The sequence below is a fragment of the Fusarium phalaenopsidis genome (assembly GCF_050370095.1).
Source record: "Fusarium phalaenopsidis strain FUZ10S chromosome Unknown contig_32304, whole genome shotgun sequence".
Classification (NCBI taxonomy): Eukaryota; Fungi; Ascomycota; class Sordariomycetes; order Hypocreales; family Nectriaceae; genus Fusarium; species Fusarium phalaenopsidis.
This window is the reverse complement of record NW_028145404.1, coordinates 4,779,258-4,805,039: the sequence shown is the minus strand read 5'-3', so window position 1 is coordinate 4,805,039 and position 25,782 is coordinate 4,779,258. Positions and strand designations below refer to the sequence as shown.

The following is a 25,782-nucleotide window of genomic DNA, read 5'->3' as shown; positions in this document are numbered from 1 at the left end:
CCACCAGTCAAGTTTGCCAATGAGCTTCCTCTCTTCAGGTGACTTGTCAAAAGTATCCCAAAGTACGGCCAATATCCGTTTCTTCAAAGGTCGGCGTTCCTGCTGCTGAGGCGATTCATCATATTCGTCGCTAGTCGTCCTCTCATGAACGTCGGCATGTTTCCCGCTGACACATTGTTGGTTCAAGCTGTCGCTTGGACTTGGAGAGATATTCATGGTCAACGATATCAGAATAATTGCCAATAATATTAGAATGACAACCTTGACAGTACTGTTCGTCTTGAAAAGCAAGATGAAAGGTTATATCCGGGCATCCTGATGCCAATCCTCTTAAATACTCGACCGCAAGTTTTCTATCTCCGGTATGTAAGTCACCCCACACAACCTCGAGAACGTGATTGATGTCGACAATTGCGAAGAGCTGGCTATACCCAATCATTGAAACTCCGGTAGGCGATATGTAAGCGACGAAGGATCCGCACAACGCTATCAACCGGAGGAAGGCCGACAAGTATAAACCTACACGGTAAAGATCGGGTCGGAGGCGCGCCGATCCACTGCCGGAGACATCCCACAATACCCCTTTCCGGTAAGAATGGCCGGGACTATCCCGAATGCACTACCCTAGTTGTTGCAACTCAGTTCCCATGGAACAAGGACTATATCATGGGTATTCCTCTCCTGATCCGGAGTAGTTCAGTCCCGTTAGGCTCATCCTCGTCCAGGATTCCACAACCGAGCGCAACCCCCCAAGTTCAAGATGCCTACAGAACAAGAAGCCCTGGCCATATACGAGTCATCCATCCACTTTGATGGCCTCAACATTAGCAACTGGTCTCGCGACATTTTCGAGGCTTGGCATGCTGGAGGCATCACTGGTGTTTCCTGCACATGTAGTCTTTGGGAAGGGCTGCGTGGGAGCCTTGCCAATGTTGTGCAGTGGAAGGAGTGGTTTGAAGAGCATTCCGATCTCATTGTTCAAGTACAGTCAGTCAAGGATATCCGCGAAGCCAAAAAGTCAGGCCACACCGCAGTGCTATTGAGTTGGCAAAATACATCCGGCATCGAGGATCAACTCTCATACCTGCGGGTATTCCGTGACTTGGGCGTTCGAAAGATGCAGCTCACGTACAACACCCAAAACTACAGCGGTGCCGGATACACAGAGATCAGGGACTCTGGTCTGACGGGGTTCGGACAACAAGTGGTTACTGAGATGGCCAAGCTTGGCATTGTCTGCGATCTAAGCCATGTTGGTCCTCAGACTTCAGAAGACGTCATCAACTATGCGCCAGCCGAAAAGCCACCGTGTTTCTCTCACGTCCTTCCTAGTGGGTTGAAAGAACACCCTCGCAACAAAGATGACCACTTGATCAAGCTTCTTGGGTCGAAAGGTGGATTCATCGGACTGAGTCAGTTTGGTCCTCACATGGCCAAAGGCAACGACAGCACTGTGGATGACTACGTCGACGCTCTTGACTATGTCATCATTCTCGTAGGTGAGGATCTGGTCGGTGTAGGGTCTGATGCCAGCGAAGGACACGCACGGCCGAGTGATTTTCTAGTCTGGTGCAACAGCGACAAAGGCTACGCCAGGCAGCTTACACCATGGGGTAGTCAAAAGGTGGTGAAGCCGCTGGGAAAGCTAGCGGATAGGAGACAATTGGCTCTTGCGATGGCGAGGAAGGGTTGGGGAGAGGAGAAGATGAGGAAGGTTCTGGGGGAGAACTGGCTTCGATACCTAGAGAAGATAATTGGGGAATAGAAATGAGACAAAAGATTTAATGATGGAGAGATTTCGGAGTAAATTGCTACGAACCCTGTAATGGTGGTACTGAGGTTGTCAACTACCTACGCTGTGTCGGAGAGAAATTCTATGCTCCGTTCAACAGGAAGCCACTGCGTGTGGATACTTTGCCGTATAAGTCATAAACCTGCACAACTTTGTATGGGTTTTATCAGTAGGTTGCGATCTATATAATGACATTTTCATAGATGAATACTTGTTCATTCCTCGACAGCCCTTCGAACCTGTGTCACACGGTGTAGGGATCCTATGCTGAGGCTACCCTGGATCTGATCCTGCATCAAGTCTTTCTTGCTGATCGACGAAGGCGGACTGTCATGATGGGCCTCTGAATAATTCTCTGGTTTCTAAAATATTATCTCAATCGTTTTTGAGCTCTTGATCCGCTGATGTAGCATCTATGTAGTCCGTGATAGGAAAAGCACCTGTTAATGATGCCGTCCAAAACACTATCCCAAGAATGACAGCAATAGATTCTTCTAAGCAAAGTACACCGGAGGTTCGAGGAAATGATATTTCCCACATATCCGAATGGTCTTTTATTCCGACATTAGACATTCCATTTGCCTAACAATTTTGAAGAAAATTGCCACCTGCAGCTAACAACGCCTCGTCGAAGGCGCAGCTGTTGGGCGAACCGCTAGGCTTTGCCTCTTTCGAGTGAGGCTGAATACACGACTTCCGCATACTTATTGGTCGCGTCTTGGGTGTGGGGTATGTAATCTCGAGTTCTAGATTCCTCCCTCTTCTTGCCCTTTTTACCTTGCACAACATTTCAATGAGATAAGCTTGGCGTCGTCGGTGTCATGGAGATTGCCGCTTCGTGTATCGCGTTCGCGCAAGTCGCTGACAAGACGATCGGCACTATTAGAGGCTTTATCATCGACTGCAGGGATGCCCGTAGCGACTTGAGCGCTGTCAATCGCGAACTGTCGGAGCTGAAGCTCACCCTCAATATCCTTGAGGACCTTGTGCCAGACGGCAGTGAGACTGGAGATCCACTACCCAGCAGTATCCGGGACGATATGCGAGACATCATTAAAAATTGTCTTGATGCGGCGAAAGAGATTGACGATGTGCTCGTGGAGCATCGTGGGAGATTTGCAGCCGTGAGCTGGGCTGCCAAAGGGAAGCAAAAAGTCAATTCACTCAAAGCTGTTCTTGAGGCTCATCGGTGCGCCTTGAATCTTGCCGTGGACACGATCACTCTGTAGGATTCACTTAGCCGAGGGTCTAAACGTGGTAGACTGATGATGATTACTAGGGCAATGACCAACAGCATCAAGAATGATACCGAAGACATCCTAGAGGACACTGCGGACATCAAGCAAGATACAGCCGACATTAAGGAAGATACGACTAAAATTCTCGAGGAAATAGCGAGGCTAGAGGCACTCATCAGAAGGAACATTCCGGCAGAAAGCAGCAAAATGTTTCTCCTCAACCGATACCTGTATGATCTGACTTCGGTTGCCGGGTCTGTATCTGGCGATGTTTCAAGACCAGGTACTCCAGAGTCTATTTCTGAGCGGTACGATGATCGATACTTTGCTGGTGGCACGTGACTGATTATGATAGGTCATCGACTCTTCTTGCTACCGAGATAGCCTCGAACGACGATATGTCAAGAGAATCCGAGGTGAACAAGTTGGAAGCCAAACAGTCCGAGGCCAGCACCCGATCTTCAACCCCAAAGCCGTCACAGGCACCAATGGCGTCACCAGCATCAACACCGTCATCGGTACCAACACCGTTACCTGTAAGCCCTCACTATACCGGGGCTGAGAACCACCAAAGGCCACGACCAGTGCCCGGGATGTTTTTGGATAGGGTTCCCAAGAATTACATTAGGTCCCTGCCTGTAAGACCTCCCAACAACCAGCCTATCAAACAACAAAGCCAAACAGGAGAGCGCGTGGAGACAATTCTCCCGCATCCAGTCCCTGTTCCTCTTTCTAAGGAGAAGGTCGAGGCACGACCTGCTCAAGAACCAGACCAAAGATTCACATTGGCTGGTGGCGCTGCCCTTGTGTTCTTTGGGCAAGAAAAGTGCGTGTTGCCGGAGCACAGTGTCCTTCTTTCCAAGAGCACTTCTTTCGCTTATTCGGTTGATACTTTCTTATCCACAGACCGTATATTTCGGTGTGGCCGGGAAATACGTTTTTCAGATGACGAAACGAAGCTCTACGTGGAATACAATGATCCTGATAACTCGAGACGCGTGAGAGTCTTTGCATTTCCCTCCATGAGGAGGTTGTGTAGCTTCCCATATCAGCGAGGGTCCTTGACCAACCTCACGACCGATGGATCTATCTCCTGGGCCAGGGACCGGAGCAGTGAAAAATTTGGCAAGTGTAAGACCCTGCTTTACGATTGGATGACGGGCTGCCAAAGAGACCAAAAGACTGGTATACCTGATTGTATCTCCCACAACCCCTCCTTACCCTTAGACTTGGACCGCGGGCTGTGTCTTCAGCGGACACGGCTGGGGTTAGGAGAGGTTGGGAATTTGCACCTGTATCAAGTCAGCAGGACTGGGCCTCGGCTACCCGGAATCAGGGTTGAAGACGTGATGCTATCAGAGACTCCTGCTGAGGTAGCCCAGTGCGAGTGGAACTTTTCCGATGATGGCCGTCACATCGTCAGCTTCTTCAATATCCAGAGCAATCCTGTGGTCGAGACTTGGAGCTTCAGGGATGATTTAGCTACTGAGGGACACTTGAGGCTAAAGGTTCAACGATCTGAGAAACATTCCCACTCACTCAAAGCCCATACTCACCCAAATGGGAAGGCTTGCAACTGCTATCCTAGCTCAGTCGCAGTAGCAGGCAACCTTGTCGTCGTTGTCAGCTGCGTTTACAAGCCTCAAATCTCTCCCCTCATGGACTATTTCGTCACAGGATGGAACCTTGACACGGGAGACGTTGTGTTCCGGCACGTACTTGGAACATGGGAGATGGGGGACGGCTTCCTCACGAGTCTCTCCCGCGACGCCAAGATCCTACAGATCAGCCGTAAGGCCAAGGGCGAAGAGGAAGAGGAGTGGAGGAAATTCCGCGACTTCAAGTCTGCGTACCTGCACTCGACATTGGAGATTGACGGGCCGGATCTGCGTCTGGTGCAGAACTATGCGACTTTTGATAATGACGACGTGAATGCGTTGGTGAAGGACTTTGGGCGAACGTTCTTCTTGTCTATGGTAGAGCCTGCGGAGGAAGGGAAGTTGTCAAGTTGGGTCTTTGATTTTGTTCTTAACCTGAAGAGACTAGATGGGTCGTGAGGAAGACGAAGGCTATATCCTTTTCAGGGATTTAGATGGGCCTTCAGAGTGGTGAAGACGTATTGAGATTTAGAACATGGCACCGTGGGTATACTGGAAATAGCACCAAGTACCCCGAAATAGTAGAAAGTTAAAGGAAGCTGCAAAGATCGAGTCTAATAATATCCTTCAAAATACTAAGAGAAAGTTTGTAATCAACAATGTTTTTCGTGTCTATCCTCCCGTAACAAATTCCCAGTCAACTCCATTGCCAAGTCTCTCACCCTGCCAGCTCTCATTCAAGGATAGTAGTAAACTCAAACCTCTCCTTGTTCGTCAGCGAACCATCTGCGCCCTCTCGATCAGTGCTCGAGCTGAGGCCCTCCCAAGCCTCGATCAGCTTCAGCTGCTCCTCGCACCTCTGTCGCGCCAAGCCGAGCCCGTCTGAACCCAGGGCGACCCGAACTGCCCAAGTCTTTCCAGCCGCGAGGCCTTCTCCCTTGACAACGTCGACGATAGCATTAGCACCCTTTGTCACATCTCCGGGCATGTGCACCTCAGGGTTGGTTGCAAACTTGGTCACAAGAGAAGTGAACAGTGGGGTGTACGCTTCGATAGCCGGACCGTTAGCCCCGAATCCGGCATCTGATGGCTCACGTGGCTGGCCGAGGTTGGTAGGGAAGCCACCAAGCTCAAATGACACACAGCGGATTCCGAGAGGGCGGACTTCCTTGTGCAGAGCATCGACCCAGGAGCTCATGGCAGCCTTGGATGCGGCATAGAGGGACATGAATGGGAAAGGTGTCCAGGCAGAGCCGGATGAGGTGAAGGCGATGCAGCCATTGCCTTGGGCTCTGAAGAGGGGGAGGATGGCTTGGGTGACGCGGATGTGCCCAAAGAAGTTGACTTGGAAGACGGTGTTGGCGAGGGCATCACTGGAAATGTATTAGTTAAGGGACTGGTTATATATCGGATGAGACACTCACTCAGCCTCTTCAGCACTGCTCATGGTGGACATGCCAGCATTGTTCATGAGAACATCAATCTTTCCAAAGATTGCCCACGCCTTTTCAACCTTCGTCCTGAGATCGACAATGTTGGCGGTAATGTCGAGTTCAAGAAGAGCAATCTTGTCCGACTTGAGATGTCCAAGACGCTTCTCGACGTTGCGGCCTGAAGCAATGACCTTGTCACCTCGAGCGACGACTTGGTCAATGAGAGAAGCGCCAATGCCAGAAGTGGCACCAGTGATGAGCCAGACGAGAGGAGCCATTGTTGTTGATGTTGGTGGTTGGCTGGGTGGGTAGTGAAGTGAAGTTATTATGAGTGAGTCGCTGATGAAGACTGTTGATTGTTGGCCGAGTTTGTGTTGATGATTCTGGAATTGAGTCCATTTCTCGAAAGACAAGCACATCTTTATAGACAGAAATACGCTCCTCTTGATACCTTCAAGATTCACGGACGAAGCGTGTAAGACGGACGAAAACGGTTTGGTCCGAGAAAATGTGGCGCGGACGAGCAAATTTCGTCCGTCCGTCATCTATTCGTCCGTGACATCTCAGCCCGTCAGCACAACTCTCTCCTCATCAACATCAACCACAACCAAAAGACCTGTTTGGTCCGTCACACCATGGAAGACTCTCTTGCAGATCTTGGCATCTCACTGATTTCGGGAGGAATGTCTGATAGGCCGAGAAAGCGGATGAGGAAGGGGACACGCAGTTGTACTGAATGTAAGCACATCTTGATGGGCTGCGCGGTTTCTTCTCGTGCATGGAAGCTGATCTTCAATGATACACAAGGCCGGAGGCGCAAGATCCGTTGTATCTTTCCTCCCAGTAGTGCCGTCTGCTCTCACTGTTCAACCCGTGGCTCTACATGCATCGACCAGAATGAGGGCGTGGACACCACAGAGAACGCCGAGCCAACGAGGCCTCGGACCTCTACACCCTCGTCCATGTCACGGAGACGGCCCAGAGTTCAGTCTTTGCCGAGAGTATCCTCACGTCAAGGAGAGCTGACGGCACGACATACCCTTGTCTCGGACGAAGAGACCTCGGATATAGAGACACCGTCAGATCATCCGCCTCCTCTCGTCGCTGTACTAGATGATACCCACGTATGCACCTTACTCTTGGCATCCGTCTTTTATACTGAGAATCTGACACTCTGCGGGATAATTCTTTGATGCCATCCAGCCGTGGCACTCGTCTCAGCAAGGCAGCAGCCCACAAAGCAAAGATATGCGGCACCCTCCGCTCAGCTCTCCCCAGCTATGACGAGATTACAGCCACCCTCTCCAAGAATGGATCTTGGTGGGATAGCTTCCGTCAGAAAACGCGTGCCATTTCTCAAAACGAGCCTTTGGAGCCGCTACTTTCGTTCGCCGCCCATGCATACACAAGCACCAGCCCAGCCGAACTAGCCATCTTAGCTGTTGCGTATGCGCGGAGTCTAGGTCAAGGTCATAAAATCTTTACTCTCGTGGATACCCTCATCATTGGTGACTTTGTTCTGGCAGCTACATTGGATGGCATGGAGTGCTTGGTTTTGTTGGCAAAGACGTATACCGACATTGGACAACCACGACGGGCGTGGTTCACTTGGCGGAAGGGTTTAGCCATTGCACAGATGATGGTAAGTGTGATTACTCTGCTTATCTTACAATTGCCGACTGTGAGAATAGGGCATGCACCATCTTAGTGCAACGGCCCCTGCTATCCGACAGCGGATATGGTGGGCTATTTATCACGGCGATCGCTTCACCAGTCTACTTCTCGGGCTCCCTCATGGATTCAACGACGCCCTTCTCGATACCTCGGAACCAAAAGATGTGGATTTAAGCTCACCCGAGGTCTGGCTTCCCATATTCATTCATAGGTGCGCAGTCACCGCGGGAGAAGTCATCAACTATCTCATATCACCGGGAAAGCCATCTTTCGCCAAGGCAATGTCTCTGGATGAAGAGATGGATAGTATCTACAACTCAGTACCCTCAAGCTGGTGGGATATTCCGGACAAACTCCCCAGCTCCCGCATTGAGCTCAACAACCTCGTTGACCGACTGTTGATTCATTTCTTCTTCTTCCACATACGCATGTACATTCACCTGCCATTCCTGAAACATTCAGCTTCATCAGCATCACAAGAGGTGTCCAGGCTTGCATGCACGGACGCAGCTAGGCAACTGGTGAAGTGCTTCTTGGTTCTCCATGCCGAGGTGGACGGGGTGAGCCTATTTGACTGCAAGACGTCAGATTTTGTGGCCTTCACGGCCGCGGTGGTCTTGCTCATTGGAAACTCTATCTCAAGCGATCGCTCTAGGCCAGAAGATTTGCAACTTGCCACTGATGCGGAGAGGATCTTTCAGGCGTCCGAGGAAGAAGGATGCAAGATGGCCAGTCAGTGTCAAAAGGCATTGGCGCTTCTTTCCAGTCCTCCACAGCACGGAGGGTCTACTCAGGAGATCCCTATCCCATATTTTGGAAGGGTCGTACGAAGAGTTCCAGTGCAGAGTTCCCGGGCTGGAGATGAAAGACCGGCCAGTGCCTATCATCAGTTAACACCGTCTACGACGGAACCTTCTTCTTCTGATGCACATAGTACCTGGGGAAGCGCATATAGCTTGGATTACATGGGGTTTACTCCAGCTCTGGCAATGGATGAGATGTGGGGATTTGGAGGAAACTCCGAGGAGATGTCCCCATTTGGCCTGGATGTTGGGATGCTGGATATTGATCAAGACTGGAATTTGTTTCTGCCTTCAACGAATGCCTAGAGGCGCCGTTTTGTAGAAAAACGGATCATACATAATAGGCCGACGCTAAAGTAATGGTAGTTTATTCTCGACACCTCGCGAGATTCAAAGTCTCACGACCAATGAAGCTAAATACATGGCCCTCACCGCCAACGAGATAGTCATCCCTGTCAAAAGTTTTGCAGAATACGGGGTTTCCGTAAGCCTTTGAAGTCGCATGTGCATGAATCCCAGCTCTACGCGGCATGTGGACGGATACGAAGGTGGTGCAACTTATCTGAGGTATTGGCATGGGTCCCGGATTTCCTTTGAAGTCTTTACAAGCAACATGTCCACCTCCAGTAGCAAACAGTGCAAAAGCTATTATCCTTTATTAAGTATTCAAGGCGGCCCCGGTTTTCTATTCAGAGATTATTCGAGCCCGCTGGGCAGAGACGTGCTTCCTGCGGACCCCGTTGACGTTGGCATCACAATTCGATCGAAATTTTTGCCTTTTCAATCTATGAAGTAATACGAATCAATATGCCCAAGAACGTAACCCGTTGAACGGCTTTAGTGTATCTGCTGAATACAAGGTCACTGCACTTGATATTAATATCAGGCGCCTTTCAGTTGTCCTCCAACCAAGAAGGGCCATCTCCTGATTCTGAAACCCCATCCTTCTGCCACTCTCCTTCCGATCCCGATTCCATGGACACCTTATCCATTTCTACCTGCCTCCTCGCGATACGCGTGTCGTGTCTCGGCTTGTTCTTGGCGGGGACCTCCAGTATGACCAATTCGCCATCCAATGCAAACTGCTGATCCAGCGCCACGTAACTAAGGACGTACTCTACACACAATATGACCAGATGTATAGGTATCATGAGGACCATAAGCATGGCCAACCAGTGATTTGGCTGGTTCGGCGCTTCCTTTGCCAGACATCTCAGCATTCGCCATAGTGTGTCCAGGAACCAGTAGAGTTCAAGAAAGTACAGAGCCATGACGACTTTGCAGAGGACGATGACAAAAACTTGGCGAGACCGTGTCGTAATATAGGGTTTTAGACGGGTGATGTCCAGCTTGATGCCCACAAGCGAAGGCGCAGGCTGTTTGGGTGTGATAGTGGATTTAGTCTTCAGGCCGGGTTTCAGTAGACCGCGAATAGTGAGAAAGTTGATGACGAGGACAAACAAAAGGATCCAAAACTCGGGCGAAGCCATGTATCCAAGCACGTCTTCAACGGATCTCTCGTTGGAGGCCGCAGCGGTGTCGAAGGAGGCTGCAGTACCAGAGGCTGCAGCAGCAGTCGAGGTTGTCAGAGCAACATAGGTTATTGTAGTAGCAGAGGTTGCAACGGAAGTCGACGTTACAGTAGTAGTCGAAGTTTCGGTCGCAGTTGCTTGTCCATGGTGATAATGATGGTAGATTGTCGTAGCAGGCGCCAGGCCACGACCATCATGGTTGTCAAAATGGTCGTGGGGATGATGAAATCCTGGTCGGGGTTTGTTTCTAACAAACTCTTCTGCGTCTTCCGCAACTTTCTTGGCGATCTTCTCTGCTTCTTGAGCCATCTTTTTCTGCTTTCTTAGCGGCCTCCTCCGCCATCTTCTCAGCTCTCAGAGTGACTTCGTCTACTTGGGCCATGATGTTTTTGCAGTACTGACTAAAGTCGAGCTTGCTAGGATCAATTTCCGGAATTGGGCGTGCGTTTGTCCGGGGCGAGCGGAAGAGTGGAAGTTGGAAGTTTGAGCGACGTGGTTGATCCCGGAACATGTTGGCAGCTATGCTCTTTTGTTGCAAGCAAAAGAGCAAGTCTCTTGCTTTTCAGCAAGGGCACTTTATATAACCACATCTTGATAAAGTCAATAGTAAGGTTTGTTTACGTGTGTTGTTGTTGGGTCATCTGAGGCGCAGGCTGCAGCTATCATATTTGTTCGTTGCGGTGTTTCACAACGTTGACTTTTACGGCTGTCATGTGAGTTGTGTTGTTTATTTAGCCGAAGCTTCCCTTTGGAAGGACAAATCTCGGTATCGTTACACTCAAAGTCGTTCATGGCAACTTGGGTACGCCGTGATGCATGTTGGCCAAGGAGATATTTGAGCAAATGAGGAGTTGGGTCATATTCTAGATAGGGGCAACCATATACCTGATACTACAAGCCCTTGTCTATTGTGAAGAACACTATAACACCATCTACCATCGTCGGAGATGGCGGCATATCACATCAAGTCGTCGCTTCACCGCGGTTAACCGAACCATCCCTCAACAGCCGAGGATACCGTTCGGTGACATTTCTCATCGAGTCCACGTCCCGGCTTTGGCTCTGCAAATAGAGTCTGATTGCCTAAACTCAGTCTTCATCTTCGTGATTGTGAAATCTGGCCTTTTCGAGTCGATTCCTACCCCAGACCTTTATCGTAACTCACCCGAGGTCTTTGATACCGATGCCGGATGCCGAATCCCCACTCGGAGCATATCAGAGTGTGGGGGTTCCCAAGATCGGTTGAGAGGAAATCAAGCCGTCATCCTCAACTATCTTTGTCATTCATCTCTAGATCTAACTTTTATCGAGTCTGAAATGTGCGACTTTTCTTGTTACAATGGAACCAGCGAGGAATGGCTCGCCCTGGAGCGCACTTTCCCACCCCCGGCTCATCCGGAGCCGAGTCTCGCTGAGATGAAGAGGCAGGCAAATGAGGAACGAGAAGCCTTGTCGAGAAAAGCGATGAAAGTTTTGGCGCACCAGGTCAAGACACGCGACTATGCCATTCCATCTCGGGATGGGAGTACTATCGAGGCTCGCAGCTACAGACCCGTCAACGTGCCAGAGGACACGGTGCTCCCACTGTACATACACCTACAAGGCGGCGGCTTCATGTTTGGCACGCTAGACTCTGAGGATGCGATATGTACACGGATTGCCTGCGGTTCAGAGGTTGTCGTGCTTAATGTCAACTACAGACACACGCCAGAATTTACGCACCCGACACAATGGAACGACGCGGAGGATGCATTCGAGTGGGCGCACGATAACATGGCCAAGCTATGCTGCAACCCAAACAAGGTGGTTCTCGGGGGAATTTCAGCTGGCGCTTGGGTTGCTTCGTCATTGACGCTGGACAGGCATCTCAGCAGGGAGAATAATCGTCGCCCGCCTCTGGCTGGACAGGTGCTCATGATTCCCTGTCTGGCGCACCTCGACTGCTACGAACCTCAGCTGAAAAAGATGAAGCATCACTCTATCTCGTCTTACAAGGAGAATGAGTTGGCGCCGTTGTTGTCTGTGTCCGAGCTACGATACTTTACCAGCTTTCTCAAAATTGAGAACCCAGATGTCAAGGATGTCAAACTGAATCCGGGGAATGCGACACTAGCACAGGTCAAGGGTATGCCGCCGACAGTGCTCGGCATTGTTGGATTGGATCCTTTGAGGGATGAGGCCCTCCTGTATGCCAAGATGCTGACTGAAGCTGGGTAGGTTGTCCTATTACCCATTTTAGCCGTCGCTGATGAGATGTAGGGTACCTACCGATGTCAACTTATTCATCGGCTTGCCACATGGGTTCCGGTCGTACGAAGAAAAACTATCGGCTTCAGCTCGATGGGATAGGGTGATTGAAGAAGGCATATGCTGGGCCTTATCGGGGCCATCTCCCACCAACGGGTTTCACGTAAAGACGTGAAAAATGCGACTCCGACGATCTTTACGATATGGAGCAAGGAAAAACGACACCGTTAGCGTCACGAGCTGAAAAAGAAGCGCCTGTAAATGGGAACCTTGTTAATGACACCATCTTATTTGCAGCAATATTTTTCGAACAAGGAAGCTGGTGTTTGTTGCTCTTGCGCCCGACTTCCATGTTTGGTGCGACTTGCGGCGGTGGGGTTACGTCAAGACGATCCGATCATACCGAGCTAGATCCAATCAGAGCGGACGTGATTAGGACTGCTGACAGATTGGTGTGAATGGCAATTCCGGGGTTTTCTTGCGTGCTTCTCTGTGGCTATTAATTCGGGTAATCCGATGGACCCTACGTCAAGTTGAATACATGTACTGCATTGTACGATGCCATCAAGAACAGGGCATCTCGAGGGCAAAAAGTCCTTGGGCCCCTTGTCACACCGTTACACATCCCCCACACTATTGATTCCACACAAGACCGAGCCATTACCAATTCAGCCCGCGGAACTTACGATGCCTTGCCTCTGAGGCGGGCCGCTCCATCCATGACGCATATTCCCCCACGGAACCCCCAGACGCCGGTCAGCAGAGCTAGGCGATACCGGACGGTCGGTCTGAAGATCAAGTGGCACGCGGGTCTCAGGGCAACCCAATCACCCTTGGTGATGTCCTTGTACACTTGATTGCACCATCAAACCCCGCGTCCTCGCAAGGGGGATCTTCCTGTTTCCTTTTCTGCAAAAATTACATGATACCTCTCGTGTTTGGTCAAGGGTTTATTTATACGGAGTACCACCCCCCTAGTCAATATGCAGGACCGATTAGAAACGGCACGTCTGCTCCCCGACGATAGCAGCATGCCCTCGAACCCCGACACGCTGCAGGGCGAGCGCAAAGCCTACGGCTCGTTCAACGACGACGATGCGAGGAGGGATAGTCTTGTCGAGACCACCGACGATGAGGGAATCATCCCCAAGGACGCGCTGGACCCTGTGTACGAGGCCAAGGCTCGGATACTGAACCGTGCAGTGAGTACGCTCTCGCTTCCCCGCCTCGGGGCGTTTTTGACCGAGATTTGTTCAGATTCAAGATATTGGCATGGGAAGGTATCAGTGGGAATTATTCGTCGTCATCGGATTTGGATGGGCGAGTGATAATCTGTGGCCCATTGTCACGTCGCTCATCTTTACCCCAATCGCCAATGAGTTCAGCCCAGATCGACCCCCGTACTTGACCCTGGCACAGAACATTGGACTCTTGGCAGGGGCCATGTTCTGGGGTTTTGGCTGTGACATTTGTAAGTTATATTGCCTGTTTGTGTATCAAGTACTGATAACAGCCAGTCGGACGCAAATGGGCATTCAACCTCACCCTCGGGCTCACCGCCGTCTGGGGCCTCGTCGCCGCCAGCGCCCCAAACTTTGCAGCCATCGGCATCTTCGACGCCCTGTGGTCCTTCGGCGTCGGCGGCAACCTCCCCGTGGACTCGGCCATATTTCTCGAGTTCCTCCCCGGGTCGCACCAGTACCTCCTCACCATCCTGTCCATCGACTGGGCCATCGCGCAGGTCATTGGCACGCTGATCGCGTGGCCTCTGCTGGGTAATCTCACGTGTCAGCAGGATGAGACCTGCACGAGACAGAAGAACATGGGGTGGCGATACTTTGTCATCACAGTCGGTGGGCTGACTCTTCTCATGTTTCTTGTTCGGTTCTTGCTTTTCAAGATTTATGAGTCGCCAAAGTATTTGATGAGCAAGGGGCGTGATGAGGAAGCTGTGAGGGTGGTGCACAAGGTTGCCAAGAAGAATGGCAAGACTTCGACGCTGACTTTGGAGGATCTCAAGGCCTGCGAACCTGATGGATATGTTGCGCGGACCGATGCCGGTGCTGTGTTAAAGAGGAATCTGGAAAAGGTCAACTTTAGCAACATCCGGGCCCTGTTCGTCACCAAGAAGCTAGGTCTCAGCACCAGTCTTATCATGGCCGTCTGGGGTCTCATAGGCCTTGGATATCCCCTCTACAACGCCTTCATTCCCTATATCCAGGCCACTCGAGGAGCCGACTTTGGAGACGGCAGCACATATCTCACTTACCGCAACAGTCTCATCATTGCTGTCCTCGGCGTTCCTGGCGCACTGCTTGGAGGCTGGCTTGTTGAGCTACCTCGGATGGGACGAAAAGGCACATTATCGTTGAGCACGGTTCTCACGGGCGTATTCCTCTACTGTTCGACAACATCATTGAGCAGCGCGTCTCTACTAGGCTGGCAGTGTGCCTTTAATTTCTTCAGCAACATCATGTACGCTGTTCTGTACGGATTTACGCCCGAACTATTCCCTACGCCTCAGAGGGGAACGGGCAATGCGCTGGCAGCAAGCTGCAACAGAGTATTCGGTATTATGGCAGTGAGTTTTCCCGCACGATATCGTTACCATGTGCATTTCACTGATAGATTCAGCCCATCATTGCGATTTTTGCAGACCTCGAGACCTCTGCACCCGTCTACACCAGCGGTGCTCTCTTTATCGCTGCGGGGCTGTTGGTGCTCATCTTGCCTTTCGAATCCCGAGGAAAAGCTGCACTCTAATGGAGGATTCGGAGATACCCTCAAGCAACTGGGATCATTTTTTTTTTGTTTTGTACTAATAGCCGACCACAAGACTGGGCCTGTATCAGAAGAGTAGACTGCCACTGCCTTAGAAGGCAACAGCAGTGGCCTGTTTTTCTTGAATGTTTCTATCTCGAGGATCAACTGCCTATTCAGTTGTCCTCTGATTCCTTTTCTTTCTTCTCATCCCTCTCCTTGACAAGATCCGACTCAAACGGCAACCCAGCCTCCTTCCGTAAAACTCCATACATCGACGAAGAATCAAGGGGCCTCCCCTCAGCCTCCGAGAACTGACTGGCCTCCTTAAGATGCTTAATCGCCACCTCTGCAACTTCTAACCTTGTGCCTGCTTGTTCTGCGCAAGTGATGCCGTGTCCGACGTCCTTGAGGGCCAGGTTGAGGTCGGACCAGGGTCTGTCGCCTCGTGCTGGCATGTATGCTCCCGTTGTGAGGCGTTGGGACATTGACAGGGCGAGGGGGCCGTATTGTTGCTCGATTAGGGCTTCGAGGTTTTTGCTGCCTAGGCCAGACTTTTCTGCTAGAACGTGGGCTTCGGCGACGATTTCCATCATGCCAGCGGTGATGAAGTTCCTATTTACGTCAGCCTCATACTTCCGTGGTTTAGGGAGAAACCTACCCTGCCGTCTTCATCATACTAGACTGTCGCACATCCTCACCAACACGAATCACACCCCTTCCCATAACGCCCTCCAAGTAAGGACTGATAGTCTGCACAGCATCATCAGGCCCAGCAACAATCCACAACAACTTTCCTTGAGCAGCAACCGGACTAGCTCCAAAAACTGGCGAGGCAATAAACTTGGCTCCCTTCTCAGCTAGTCGAGCTTGCGCCTTTGCCGATGAGTCAGGATGCACAGTTGAAGTATCTGCGATAACCTTTCCGGCTAGTTGATTCTCTGAAGCTGGGTCAATGATGGCGTCTAGTGTTGATTCAAGGGCCGAGTCGTCGCTTAGGGACATGAAGACAATGTCGGAGCTCGCAACGAGTTCTCGTGCTGTTGGCGAGGGTTGGCCACCGAGGCCTTTGATTGAGTCACCACGAGAGATTGTACGGTTGAAATACTGAAGATTAGGCGCTCCAAGAGAAGCTAGGTGCTTTTGGAGGTTGGTGGCCATGGGCAAGCCCATAGACCCAAGGCCTGGGTCATCGTCAGTGAGCGAATATCGACGCCACAATGGGGGGAGAACCCACCTATCCATCCAATTCTTGGGAATGCCATTGTACAGCTGCTTTCGCTTGCCGATAGGTAACTGAGGTGTAAGTCTCCAGATGCTTGGCTTGATGCATGAGATATATCCTACACATGCTGAGTCAGGCCATCTCGGATGTCTTCCGGCGTACCCCGCAACGTCGGATATCAGCCGAGGGGATTCACAGCCTCGACTCTCTTATCTGAAGTCCTAGATATTAGATTTCAGGTTATACTCCAGTCGAACAGTAATATTACTTAGAGGCCGTATCTCAACTCCTGTTACCCAATCATCCTCGTCCCGTTAATGATTCATTCACAACAGAGGATGTGAACCATCGATTCAACCGGTGCAACTGTCATGGATTCAGTGACACGTGTGTAATTCTTGCTATTAGATCACTGGCCTGTAGCCTTGGACTTTATCTCCCGGTGTTTCGCATTACATCTTGTCAAATGCCTCGCTTTCACCTGATTCCTAAATTCGGAGATAGCACTAACACCGTTCTAATATCCGACTGAACTCGTCTCACAGAACATCAACAAACTTCTTTCAACGTACCCTCAAATGTACAGTATTGGTGCAAGAATGCCGCAATTCAAGTTCGTCGCAGTGCAGTATGGTGATGGGAAACCCTCCAGAGTGGCCAAATCTACTCGAAGCCATGCCATTCGCGCAGGTCTCCAAAAGACGAAACGTCGTTCCAGAAACAAGGCAGTCACGCTGTCTCTTTGTTCTGAAGCAGTCGAAAAAGATGCGTTGCTTGGATTCAAGTTCCTTCTGGATCCCGTGTGCTCCAGCTGCATTGATCCGTTCAATAGTCTCCCAGTTCCTACCAATCTCCAAGTCGACCACCTAGTCAAGTACCGTAGGTTCACCATTTACCAATGGAAACTACCGCTAATATCCCTCCTCTGGGTCAACAGTGCTGTTCAAGTTTGACAATAGTCTGGGTACGACTGATCGCACCAAGGCATGGTTTCCTTATGCCCTACGGAGCACGCCAATGATGCACAGTACCCTCGCCATGGCTGCAGCATTGTGGCAAGCAGATTGTCCAGCCTTGGAGAAGTCCATTCAGGTCGAAGGCTTGCGCCAGAAGGGGGAAGCGATGCGAGAGGTTGGGGCTTGCCTCGCGCAGGCTGATTCCATTCACAACCACGAGATCGCTTTTATAATATCCACCATGTCAACGCTGGTACTTGTAGAGGTATGCGTATTCATAAAGTCAAGTTTGTCATCCGTTGACACAGCCCCAGGTATGCGGTGGGGACTTTGAGACTGCCAAGATGCATTTCAAAGGTGTCCATAATCTCTTCAGCTCACGAGGCGGCCGTGACAGCTTCAAGGATCAGTTCATCCTCTGCAAGTCGGTCAATCTGTAAGCACAAGGACATCCACGTTTCTGGAACCAACTGACAGGGAAGCCCAGGGCCGATATTCAAGTAGCCACAGCGTTGGGCCAAGAGCTGATATTCCCACTCATGCACCCGGATCAACCTGAACTCCCACCAACAATCCTAGAGCATGCTTCTCACCCGTCTTTACATGATTCAGTAGCGGATCACGATTGCTCGCGGATATTCACTCGGCTTAGGCAGTTGCTCTTTGCAGCCCAGTCATTGACAATCTCAGTCGATGACCAACGGACTCTACTCAACATTGTGGATGAATCAATTCTGAGACATCTCTACAAAAATTGCGTCCATCTATCCGATACTAGTAGACGATCCCGTGCGCTCCTCTTGGCTGCTCAAATCTTCATGTACGTGACACTGCGTCAAGTGCCTCCGGGGAGTCCACTCGTTTGCCGGGTGTGCCACAGACTGCAGGAAATGATGGAAGTGGACCAACCTGGAGAATTTTGGAAAGATAACAAGGAAGCCTTGTTGTGGATAGCCTTCATTGGGCTATTAGGGAGAGAACAAGGGTGTCCAGAAGGACAGTGGTTCCTTGATCTTTTCAAGTCCACTGTGCAAGTATTTCAGAACGAGGCGTGTTCCGGAAGTGACGGCATTGTTGGGATATTGTCTGCCTTTCTGTGGGACGAAACTCTCTGTCCGCAATTACTCTCCAGGCTGGAGGGTCCTGGCCGTCTTGACGCTTAGACTATGATTGGGTGTTCAAGGAGGCACCAAATTCATACTATCCAAAATAGGAAACATGTTTGAAAAGTGTTCGTCACACTGTATGCCTCATATAGATAGTCGCCAACTATCAGGGCAGGGTGCTGAGCTGGAACTTTGGGTATAAAAGGAGGAAGAAACCCGTCCTTTCCAATTTCAACAGCACCATTCTTCTGCATCATTCTCATACATACAACGAAAACATGACAGGCGAACTCGTCCTCCTCACAGGGGGCACTGGCTTCCTCGGATATGCCATCCTCGTCGACCTCCTCAAAAGCGGCTACAGGGTCCGCGCGGCAGCTCGTTCACAGTCAAAGGTGGACAAGGTGCTGGCAGCGCCCTCAATTTCTGCCCTCGATCCCTCCTCAGATCAGTTGACCTTTGTTATGGTGCCGGACATGACAGCCCCTGGCGCATACGACGATGCAGTCCAGGGGGTCGACTTGATCGTCCATGTGGCCGCACCTCTCCCCTCGGGTGAGGCATCGTCAGACGAGGCCGAAAATGCCCTTGTTAAAGTCTCAGTCGAAGGAAGCCTGGCTATTCTCAAGTCAGCCAACGAAAAGGGCAAGACAGTGAGACGCATCGTCATGACCAGCTCCACTGTGGCCATTGCCCCAGCAGACGTCTATGCCACAGACACCAAGGAACGGGAGATACTGCGCGGACCTGAAAACCGTGTGATATTCCCACCACCTCCTTATGACTCTCAGCTTCGGGCGTACTGCGCGAGCAAGGCAGCAGCCCTTCATGCCGCCGAGGCGTTCGTGAGAGACAACGCCACGGACTTTGACTTGATCTCCATCATGCCATCCTGGGTCTTTGGAAAGGACGAGCTCTTCACCAACACCCAGGACATCCGCACCGACTCCACCAAAGTTCTTATCAACGGCTTGTTGACGGGTAACCAGGGCTATGCCGCAATCGGGAACGTTGTACTCTGTGCAGATGTGGCTCGGGCACACGTCAGGGCACTAGACCCAGACATTAAAGGCAATCAGTCGTTTATTCTCAGTACCGAGGTGAACTGGGAAGATACCATTCCTATTGCCAAAAAGTACTTCCCCGGGGCGTTTGCATCTGGCCTCTTTAAGGAGGGGAGCCCACAGCCGACTCTCCCGATTAGTTGGGACTGCAGCAAGGTACGTGTTTTCAGTTTTATTGTTGTTGAATCATTACTTACACAAGATCCACAGACTCTAGAGGTTCTTGGCATTGAGCTTGCGACGTACGAGGTCATGGTTAAGGAAGTGGTTGGTCAGTACCTGGAGCTGGCCGAGAAGGAGAAGAAATAGGATACTCTAACCCTAGTTCTTGCGTATGGTGAGGGAACTCCACCAGTATTGGCTCAGTGCTTTCACTCAAGAGAGGTCATGGTAAATGCAAAGCGCAAAGTTCCTACAGTCCCTCGTTGCTCCATAGGTCCAGCGATGAAGCTAGGAAGGAGTAGGAGACGAATAAATATATAGCTACTTGATGCGGATATATCGATGTTCAAGTTGCTAAACCCTCCCTCACACCCTACCGAATGCTGCAGCTCCTCCTGTTCCCTGCTTGGATAGTCTATTGGTATCTATCCCGGCTCCTACAGCATTTTCAGAGTGATGAATAATCTCCGTTCTAACCCCAATGCGTCCGTTGGGTGCCACAAGCACTTCCTCACTGCTGTTGTCATCTAGCTGATTATTGATTCGGTTCTCAAACTCGATCTTTGTCGTGGTGGAGGGTGCAGTGCGATCTCGGCTCATCGGGCCAAGAGGCATTGGCTTGAAGCCGGAGAGTTTGTCGCTGGACATGCCCGAACTACCGAGCAGGCGAGGAGCGTATCGTTTCGCAATGGCTTTGTACGAGGGGATGGAGGCGGCGAGGATGCCGATGTTGGTTTCGATGACGGACCAGTACATGGCACCTGCGATGACCCAGGTTGGATCGTCGGAGCTGAGCATTGGGGGGATATATGTGATTCGGATAATGGAGGAGACGCAAGCACTAGATGGCATTGATGTTAACCGATGTCTTGAGCCATTGAACACTGACAGAAGGTACTTACAAAAGTCCCAGGCCCAAAATGACGGCCAGACTGATCTTCTGCCGTCTAGACACCCGGAGCTTGAGGATCAGGGGAATCGGTAGCGTGTATGTGAGAACATCGGTCATAATGTTGACAGCTGCATTGGCCAGGTAAAATGCATTAATGTCGACGCATTTCTTATCTTTAGGAAGGATCGTGACGTCGTATGCTCCACGGATAGGTGAACACTGGAAGATGCAAGCCAGCACATTTGCGCCAGCCTGGCAGCCAACGACGCCGACCATGACAAAGGCAGCCTTGCGCAGCTTTGGATCGCCTAGTCGCATGTAGAGGGCCAGGACCGAGATCTTGATGAATCCCAGGCAAGCGTTGTAGAAGATGGAGGACAGCCAGACGATCTGGGAGTAGTCAATCATGTTCTGGGTCCCACGCTTCTGGACGTCGGCGTAGTGGCTACCAAGGCCATGTTGAACGGCTGGGAATGTTTAAGAGAAATGGTTGGACTGGAACTTGACGTATCACTTACAGGCAATAGTGCAAGCGATGAACGACCACGATAATAACTGTCGTTGTGTCAGTGCTGAGTGCGTTCGAGTGACGAGGCTCTCCTTACCACTCCCACGCATATTAAATCTACCCAATGTCAATATCGATCGAGATTGGATGGAATGGATAAAGAAGTTGTACTTACAATCATCGGCTCCCAGAGATCTGACGATAAAGGCGCGGGCCCAAATACGTAGGACAATGGCGAAAAAGGATATCACGGCAAAAATGATAGCAACCGAGTTGACAACAGGTCCTTGACTTTCCGCCATGGCTGCTTGTGGAAGCAGACGAGAAAGAAAATTTCGCTGTTGAGCCTCAAGTGCCCCTTGCGGAATTGCCGAAGGAGAGTTGAATAGAGTCCGACGGTTTTTGAAATGCCATGGGGAGGCTATGCAGTTCTATGGAGACGAAAGAACTTGACCTTCTTGACGTGCAGCATGCGAGATCATCTTTGCTGAGACAGGCATGATGCTCCCGCCCTTGGCGCCCGTTCAACATCAACCGGCTTCGTCTCCCGTCTCCGACTGATCCACCGAAAAAGCGTTAGGTCCTGCTTAACGGCCAAGAAATTACCGTTTCAGCCGAGCCGATCAATACGGCAATCCTCTTCATAACGCCGACGGGACCTGGAAGGCATGTGAATGAGATTTCGGTTGAAAAGAATTTCATGCCTGTGATCGTCAGGGGAAGCACTGATGCAGTGACTGATGGATTCAGCCAACACGACATTGCAACCAACACGACGTATCATGAAGTGGGCATTGCTGGTGGGTCATCAGCGACTCTGTGTTGGCCGTGATTCCTCGGTTAAGGTTGGAAGTGTCCAAGATCGCCCCCATGCAGATCAAGACGGGCAAGATGCTGGTTACAGGGGACGGAAGACCCGGTTAGAACCCGCGGCGGGTGGACGAAGAACTCCGACATGTGCCAACACGACGTTGTATTGCCCCAGTGAAATTTCCTCCAGTTCCACATGGCCAAGAAAGCGATGGCATCTGAGGGACATTTTTTTTCCTTCGAGATAAATTGAAAAGTTCAAGATTATTTTGGAAAGAAAGTTGATGCTGTGAAAAAGAAGTTTCTATTCAACGCTCAAGCAGGCCAGATGGGGACGTGCTTGGACGACATCTTACCTCTCCATGCTCGTGAAAATCATAGATCTGTGGAGTAGCAAAAGATCTGCACTTGCCTGGGTTCCATACCAGGGTACCCTCGAAGCCCCTCAGGCTAAAATACCAAACCGGTAGACCCGACGGCACAGGTACAGACTGTTGGCAGTCCAGCGTTCTTGCCCGTATAATGCTTGCTACAAAGAGATAGCATGGCAGGTAGATCCATGCAGCCCAGTACCCAAGGCAGAGAGAGCAGTCCCCATTAAAACGTTGGGCTTGAACAGCATCTCCACCAGGTGAGGCTGCTCCTGTCGCCGCCTGTCACGGAGATGTCGTAGGAAATGGAGATCAGGCAGACAAGGGCCAAGACGGAGAAGAATACCTCCGGCCTCAGTAGGACTAACAGTGATTCGCAGAGCTTGAGAATCTACGCATGATGGTTCCAGTGCCCAGGTTGTGGTGTTTTGGAATCCACTGACATGCATTGTGTTCATGTGCAGACCAGGTTACATGTTGCATCTGCTCCAAGAACCTTACCATACAACTGAGCATTTCTTTAGCAGATAAGTCGAGTTGTGTACTGCGTGCGCATCATCACGAGCAGCCCGTTTTTATTAACGCAGATTATCCTGTGGAGAACTTCACTCTCCGCGACCAACACGCAAGCTTTGAAACAGTTGAAGATCCTTCCTACATGCAAGTCTCCCCACTTTACCGCATACACCAAATCACTCATGGCCCGTTTGAGATCTTGGTCTTCAACGGAACCATGTACGGTGGGTGCAATGCCGAGGGATGTTCCCGGTGCCCCGACGTAGTAGGATCGACAACCAACGTACAACCCACCATCGCCTACCGTATGAGGAATATTTTTTGCGCGTCGACGGGACCGGTTACCTCTTCAAGGGATTCCCCCGGGGCAGTTGCGTTGTATCTTCGCTTTGAAAGATGCGAATCCCCGCACTCGACCTGAAGGGGGCTAAAGAAATGGGTGATTGAGCCCCGACCATGCTTATGCCTGTCCCTGCGTCTGAGTTACAAATGATAGCCTTCTGCACTTTTAGAGTGGCCCAGCTTACCATTGCGTTCCAAACAATTGGTGCTCTGCAGCTCATCTCTCATCATGGCTGTGCTGAGCATCGCCAACCTCGCTCTCTTGAGCGTCGGTTACGTCGTCTTGAGTTTTGCTTATCAGATTATCAAGTATCGCTTCCTTCATCCCCTCGCCAAGTTCCCCGGCAACTTCTGGGGCAGCGTCACGAGGTTATGGATCACCTATCACAACGTGAAAGCCGATGAATGTGCGACGTTTCAGAAGCTTCACCAACAGCATGGTATGAGGATGTGACAACAACAGAGCGAGCATTATCTCATGTACTATTCAGGACCCGTCATCAGAATCACACCGACCATGCTCCTCGTGAGTGATGCAACAAAGCTCCCCCAGATATACAGTCGCGGTGCGAGCAAGTCCAAGCATTACATCACGGGTAGTTTTGGAAAGGAGGAGTCCTTGTTCAACATGCAAGATGCCGCCGTACATGCCAAGTACCGCAAGATCGCCGCGTCTCCCTATAGCTTCAGCAACATCAAAAAGATGGAGCCATTGATCGATATCAACATCCAAGCCTGGATGGACAAGCTGCAGGAAAAGTTTACCTCGACCCAAGAGTCATTTGACTTTGCCCCGTGGGCCGTATATATGGCGTACGATATTATCTCAGAGGTTGGCTTTGGTGCCCCGTTTGGCTTTGTCAAGGCTGGCAAGGATGTCGAGGGTCTAATCAAGGGATTCCACGACGGCCTTACACCTTTCGGCATCATGGCGAGGCTATATCCTTTCACCAATTGGGTCAAGGGCACTTTTTTGGGCAAGTACATGGTTGCAAGTCCCGAGCAGGATTCAGGTATTGGAACGTTGATGAGATTCCGGGACCGTCTAATCCAGCAGCGGTTCAAGGACATTGAAGATGGCACCACCAGTGGCCGTATCGATCTGCTCCAAACGTGAGTTGACCAAATCTTTCTTTGATGCGAGGTTAACTCTTGGGTATGTAGGTTCATCGACGCGAAAGACGAAAAGGGTGAACCCCTGGACATCAACTACATCAAGGCCGAAATCTTGCTTGTCCTGCTTGCTGGGGCAGACACTACTGGGACCGCATTCCAGGCCATGATGGTGCACATCTTGAGCAACCCTTCCGTGTACGACAAGCTCCTAGCTGAGCTTGATGAGGCAACCCGCACCAACAAACTATCCGACATGCCCCAGTACGAAGAAGTCTTAGCTCACTGCCCCTACTACATCGCCTGCGTCAAAGAAAGCATGCGTCTGAACCCCTCGGCACCAAACATATTTCCTCGTCTTGCGCCAAAGGGAGGTCTGGAACTATACGGCGAGTTTATCCCCGAGGGCACGGAACTTACCTGCAACCCATGGCTTGTACATCGCGACCCCAACATCTACGGTGAAGATGCCCAAGTGTTTAGGCCCGAGCGGTGGCTGGATGAGGAAAAGGCCAAGATCTTCAACAAGTATAGCATGGGATTTGGGTACGGAGCGCGTGTTTGCCTCGGACAGGACATTGCGCGGATGGAGCTGTACAAAGCACCGCTGCAGTTCTTCAGGACGTTCAAAGTCAAGCTAGCAGATGAGAAGAAGCCAGGCACATATGTGGTAAAGGGTGGTGTGAGCTATTTCGAGAAAATGTACATCAAGATCCAGAGGCGAGGAGAGCTAGGTCGGACGGCTTGAGGGCTATCTAATGCGATGAAACTCGGAGACGAATCTCGGGCGTACTGAATTTCATTTCCGTTTCTAAAGATGAGCCGATCCTGCTTCAGAGCTGAAGCATGGCTGAACTCGAGATGAGGTATTAGTACCCCTAATAGACTTTCGCAGTTCTCTTTTAGAGCGATATTGAGCTAGCCAGTATAAAGTGCGAGTCTGATTTATAATCCACCACCCATCCATCTGGAAGTTCCCTCATGAGACAATCCTACCTCGAGGGTCAAAGCGATTGCCGACATACTCTAATCTGGGTAAAGAGTGCACCGGTCATTTCTTTCATCCCGCTTAATATACACCCATGGCGAGGAAAAGCGGTGCCAACCAGACATCCCAACATGCACGCAACCAACTTGGTTCAGGTGAGCTAAACCCCAACCACCATCGCCCATTGCTTTACTTATACCAGCTCTGCAGTTGGCCAGTTCCAGTTCATTGCTATCCAAAACCCAGATCATGCCAAGGACCGCTCAGTGAGGCGCCTAGCCCGATCCCACGCTGTCGCCCGAGGCATTGAGAAGAAACGAAAGCTTGAACAAAAATCAGGACACAATTTCCGTATAGTCTCCATACCAGATGATGCTAGTCGACCCGCCAAGAAAGTCGAACAGGAAAAGGTCCTGGGCTGGATACCGAGCTCCCTATTAACGCCCCAGGCCAGTCCATTCCAGACACTTACAGCAGAATCACCGAAATTCCAAGCATTGCTCAGCCACCGTAAGACTATTCACAGGCTCTAAACTAACTCGACATGGGCTTACATGATACGCCCCAGGCAAATCCCAGAAAGCTACCGAGCCCGTTTTTAGCGTTTCAGACGAGCTTGTCCTCCAGAGTCTGGGCTCAACTCTCCGAAAAG

The 25,782-nt window shown here is 50.8% G+C and overlaps 11 protein-coding genes across 11 annotated transcripts; 7 read left to right on the top strand and 4 right to left on the bottom strand.

Annotated features, from left to right (window-relative positions):
* Positions 1-760: 760 nt before the first annotated feature.
* On the top strand, positions 761-1,765 carry LRP88_10739 (uncharacterized protein; the record flags this gene model as incomplete). Its single annotated transcript, XM_083247190.1, has 1 exon — positions 761-1,765. The coding sequence occupies one exon, from the start codon at positions 761-763 to the stop codon at positions 1,763-1,765; it is 1,005 nt and encodes a 334-aa protein (XP_083098303.1).
* An 848-nt stretch (positions 1,766-2,613) lies between these two features.
* On the top strand, positions 2,614-3,372 carry LRP88_10738 (uncharacterized protein; the record flags this gene model as incomplete). The annotated part of the gene is made up of 2 exons (XM_083247189.1): positions 2,614-3,017; positions 3,072-3,372. 2 exons carry the CDS (start codon positions 2,614-2,616, stop codon positions 3,370-3,372), a joined length of 705 nt encoding a protein of 234 aa, XP_083098302.1.
* A 1,316-nt stretch (positions 3,373-4,688) lies between these two features.
* On the top strand, positions 4,689-5,087 carry LRP88_10737 (uncharacterized protein; the record flags this gene model as incomplete). The annotated part of the gene is made up of 1 exon (XM_083247188.1): positions 4,689-5,087. One exon carries the CDS (start codon positions 4,689-4,691, stop codon positions 5,085-5,087), a length of 399 nt encoding a protein of 132 aa, XP_083098301.1.
* Positions 5,088-5,361: 274 nt separating this feature from the next.
* LRP88_10736 (uncharacterized protein) lies at positions 5,362-6,339 on the bottom strand (the record flags this gene model as incomplete). Its single annotated transcript, XM_083247187.1, has 2 exons — positions 5,362-6,001; positions 6,053-6,339. 2 exons carry the CDS (start codon positions 6,337-6,339, stop codon positions 5,362-5,364), a joined length of 927 nt encoding a protein of 308 aa, XP_083098300.1.
* Positions 6,340-9,431: 3,092 nt separating this feature from the next.
* On the bottom strand, positions 9,432-10,379 carry LRP88_10735 (uncharacterized protein; the record flags this gene model as incomplete). Its single annotated transcript, XM_083247186.1, has 1 exon — positions 9,432-10,379. The coding sequence occupies one exon, from the start codon at positions 10,377-10,379 to the stop codon at positions 9,432-9,434; it is 948 nt and encodes a 315-aa protein (XP_083098299.1).
* Positions 10,380-11,387: 1,008 nt separating this feature from the next.
* Positions 11,388-12,492, top strand: LRP88_10734 (Alpha/Beta hydrolase protein; the record flags this gene model as incomplete). The annotated part of the gene is made up of 2 exons (XM_083247185.1): positions 11,388-12,256; positions 12,330-12,492. The coding sequence occupies 2 exons, from the start codon at positions 11,388-11,390 to the stop codon at positions 12,490-12,492; spliced, it is 1,032 nt and encodes a 343-aa protein (XP_083098298.1).
* Positions 12,493-13,348: 856 nt separating this feature from the next.
* LRP88_10733 (major facilitator superfamily domain-containing protein) lies at positions 13,349-15,080 on the top strand (the record flags this gene model as incomplete). Its single annotated transcript, XM_083247184.1, has 5 exons — positions 13,349-13,519; positions 13,605-13,666; positions 13,737-13,779; positions 13,831-14,898; positions 14,952-15,080. The coding sequence occupies 5 exons, from the start codon at positions 13,349-13,351 to the stop codon at positions 15,078-15,080; spliced, it is 1,473 nt and encodes a 490-aa protein (XP_083098297.1).
* A 173-nt stretch (positions 15,081-15,253) lies between these two features.
* Positions 15,254-16,342, bottom strand: LRP88_10732 (NAD binding domain of 6-phosphogluconate dehydrogenase-domain-containing protein; the record flags this gene model as incomplete). The annotated part of the gene is made up of 3 exons (XM_083247183.1): positions 15,254-15,692; positions 15,763-16,261; positions 16,315-16,342. 3 exons carry the CDS (start codon positions 16,340-16,342, stop codon positions 15,254-15,256), a joined length of 966 nt encoding a protein of 321 aa, XP_083098296.1.
* A 2,300-nt stretch (positions 16,343-18,642) lies between these two features.
* Positions 18,643-19,737, top strand: LRP88_10731 (uncharacterized protein; the record flags this gene model as incomplete). Its single annotated transcript, XM_083247182.1, has 2 exons — positions 18,643-19,584; positions 19,639-19,737. The coding sequence occupies 2 exons, from the start codon at positions 18,643-18,645 to the stop codon at positions 19,735-19,737; spliced, it is 1,041 nt and encodes a 346-aa protein (XP_083098295.1).
* Positions 19,738-19,956: 219 nt separating this feature from the next.
* LRP88_10730 (uncharacterized protein) lies at positions 19,957-21,292 on the bottom strand (the record flags this gene model as incomplete). The annotated part of the gene is made up of 5 exons (XM_083247181.1): positions 19,957-20,431; positions 20,493-20,949; positions 21,001-21,037; positions 21,088-21,107; positions 21,166-21,292. 5 exons carry the CDS (start codon positions 21,290-21,292, stop codon positions 19,957-19,959), a joined length of 1,116 nt encoding a protein of 371 aa, XP_083098294.1.
* Positions 21,293-23,258: 1,966 nt separating this feature from the next.
* On the top strand, positions 23,259-24,890 carry LRP88_10729 (cytochrome P450; the record flags this gene model as incomplete). The annotated part of the gene is made up of 3 exons (XM_083247180.1): positions 23,259-23,469; positions 23,521-24,142; positions 24,194-24,890. 3 exons carry the CDS (start codon positions 23,259-23,261, stop codon positions 24,888-24,890), a joined length of 1,530 nt encoding a protein of 509 aa, XP_083098293.1.
* Positions 24,891-25,782: the final 892 nt, after the last annotated feature.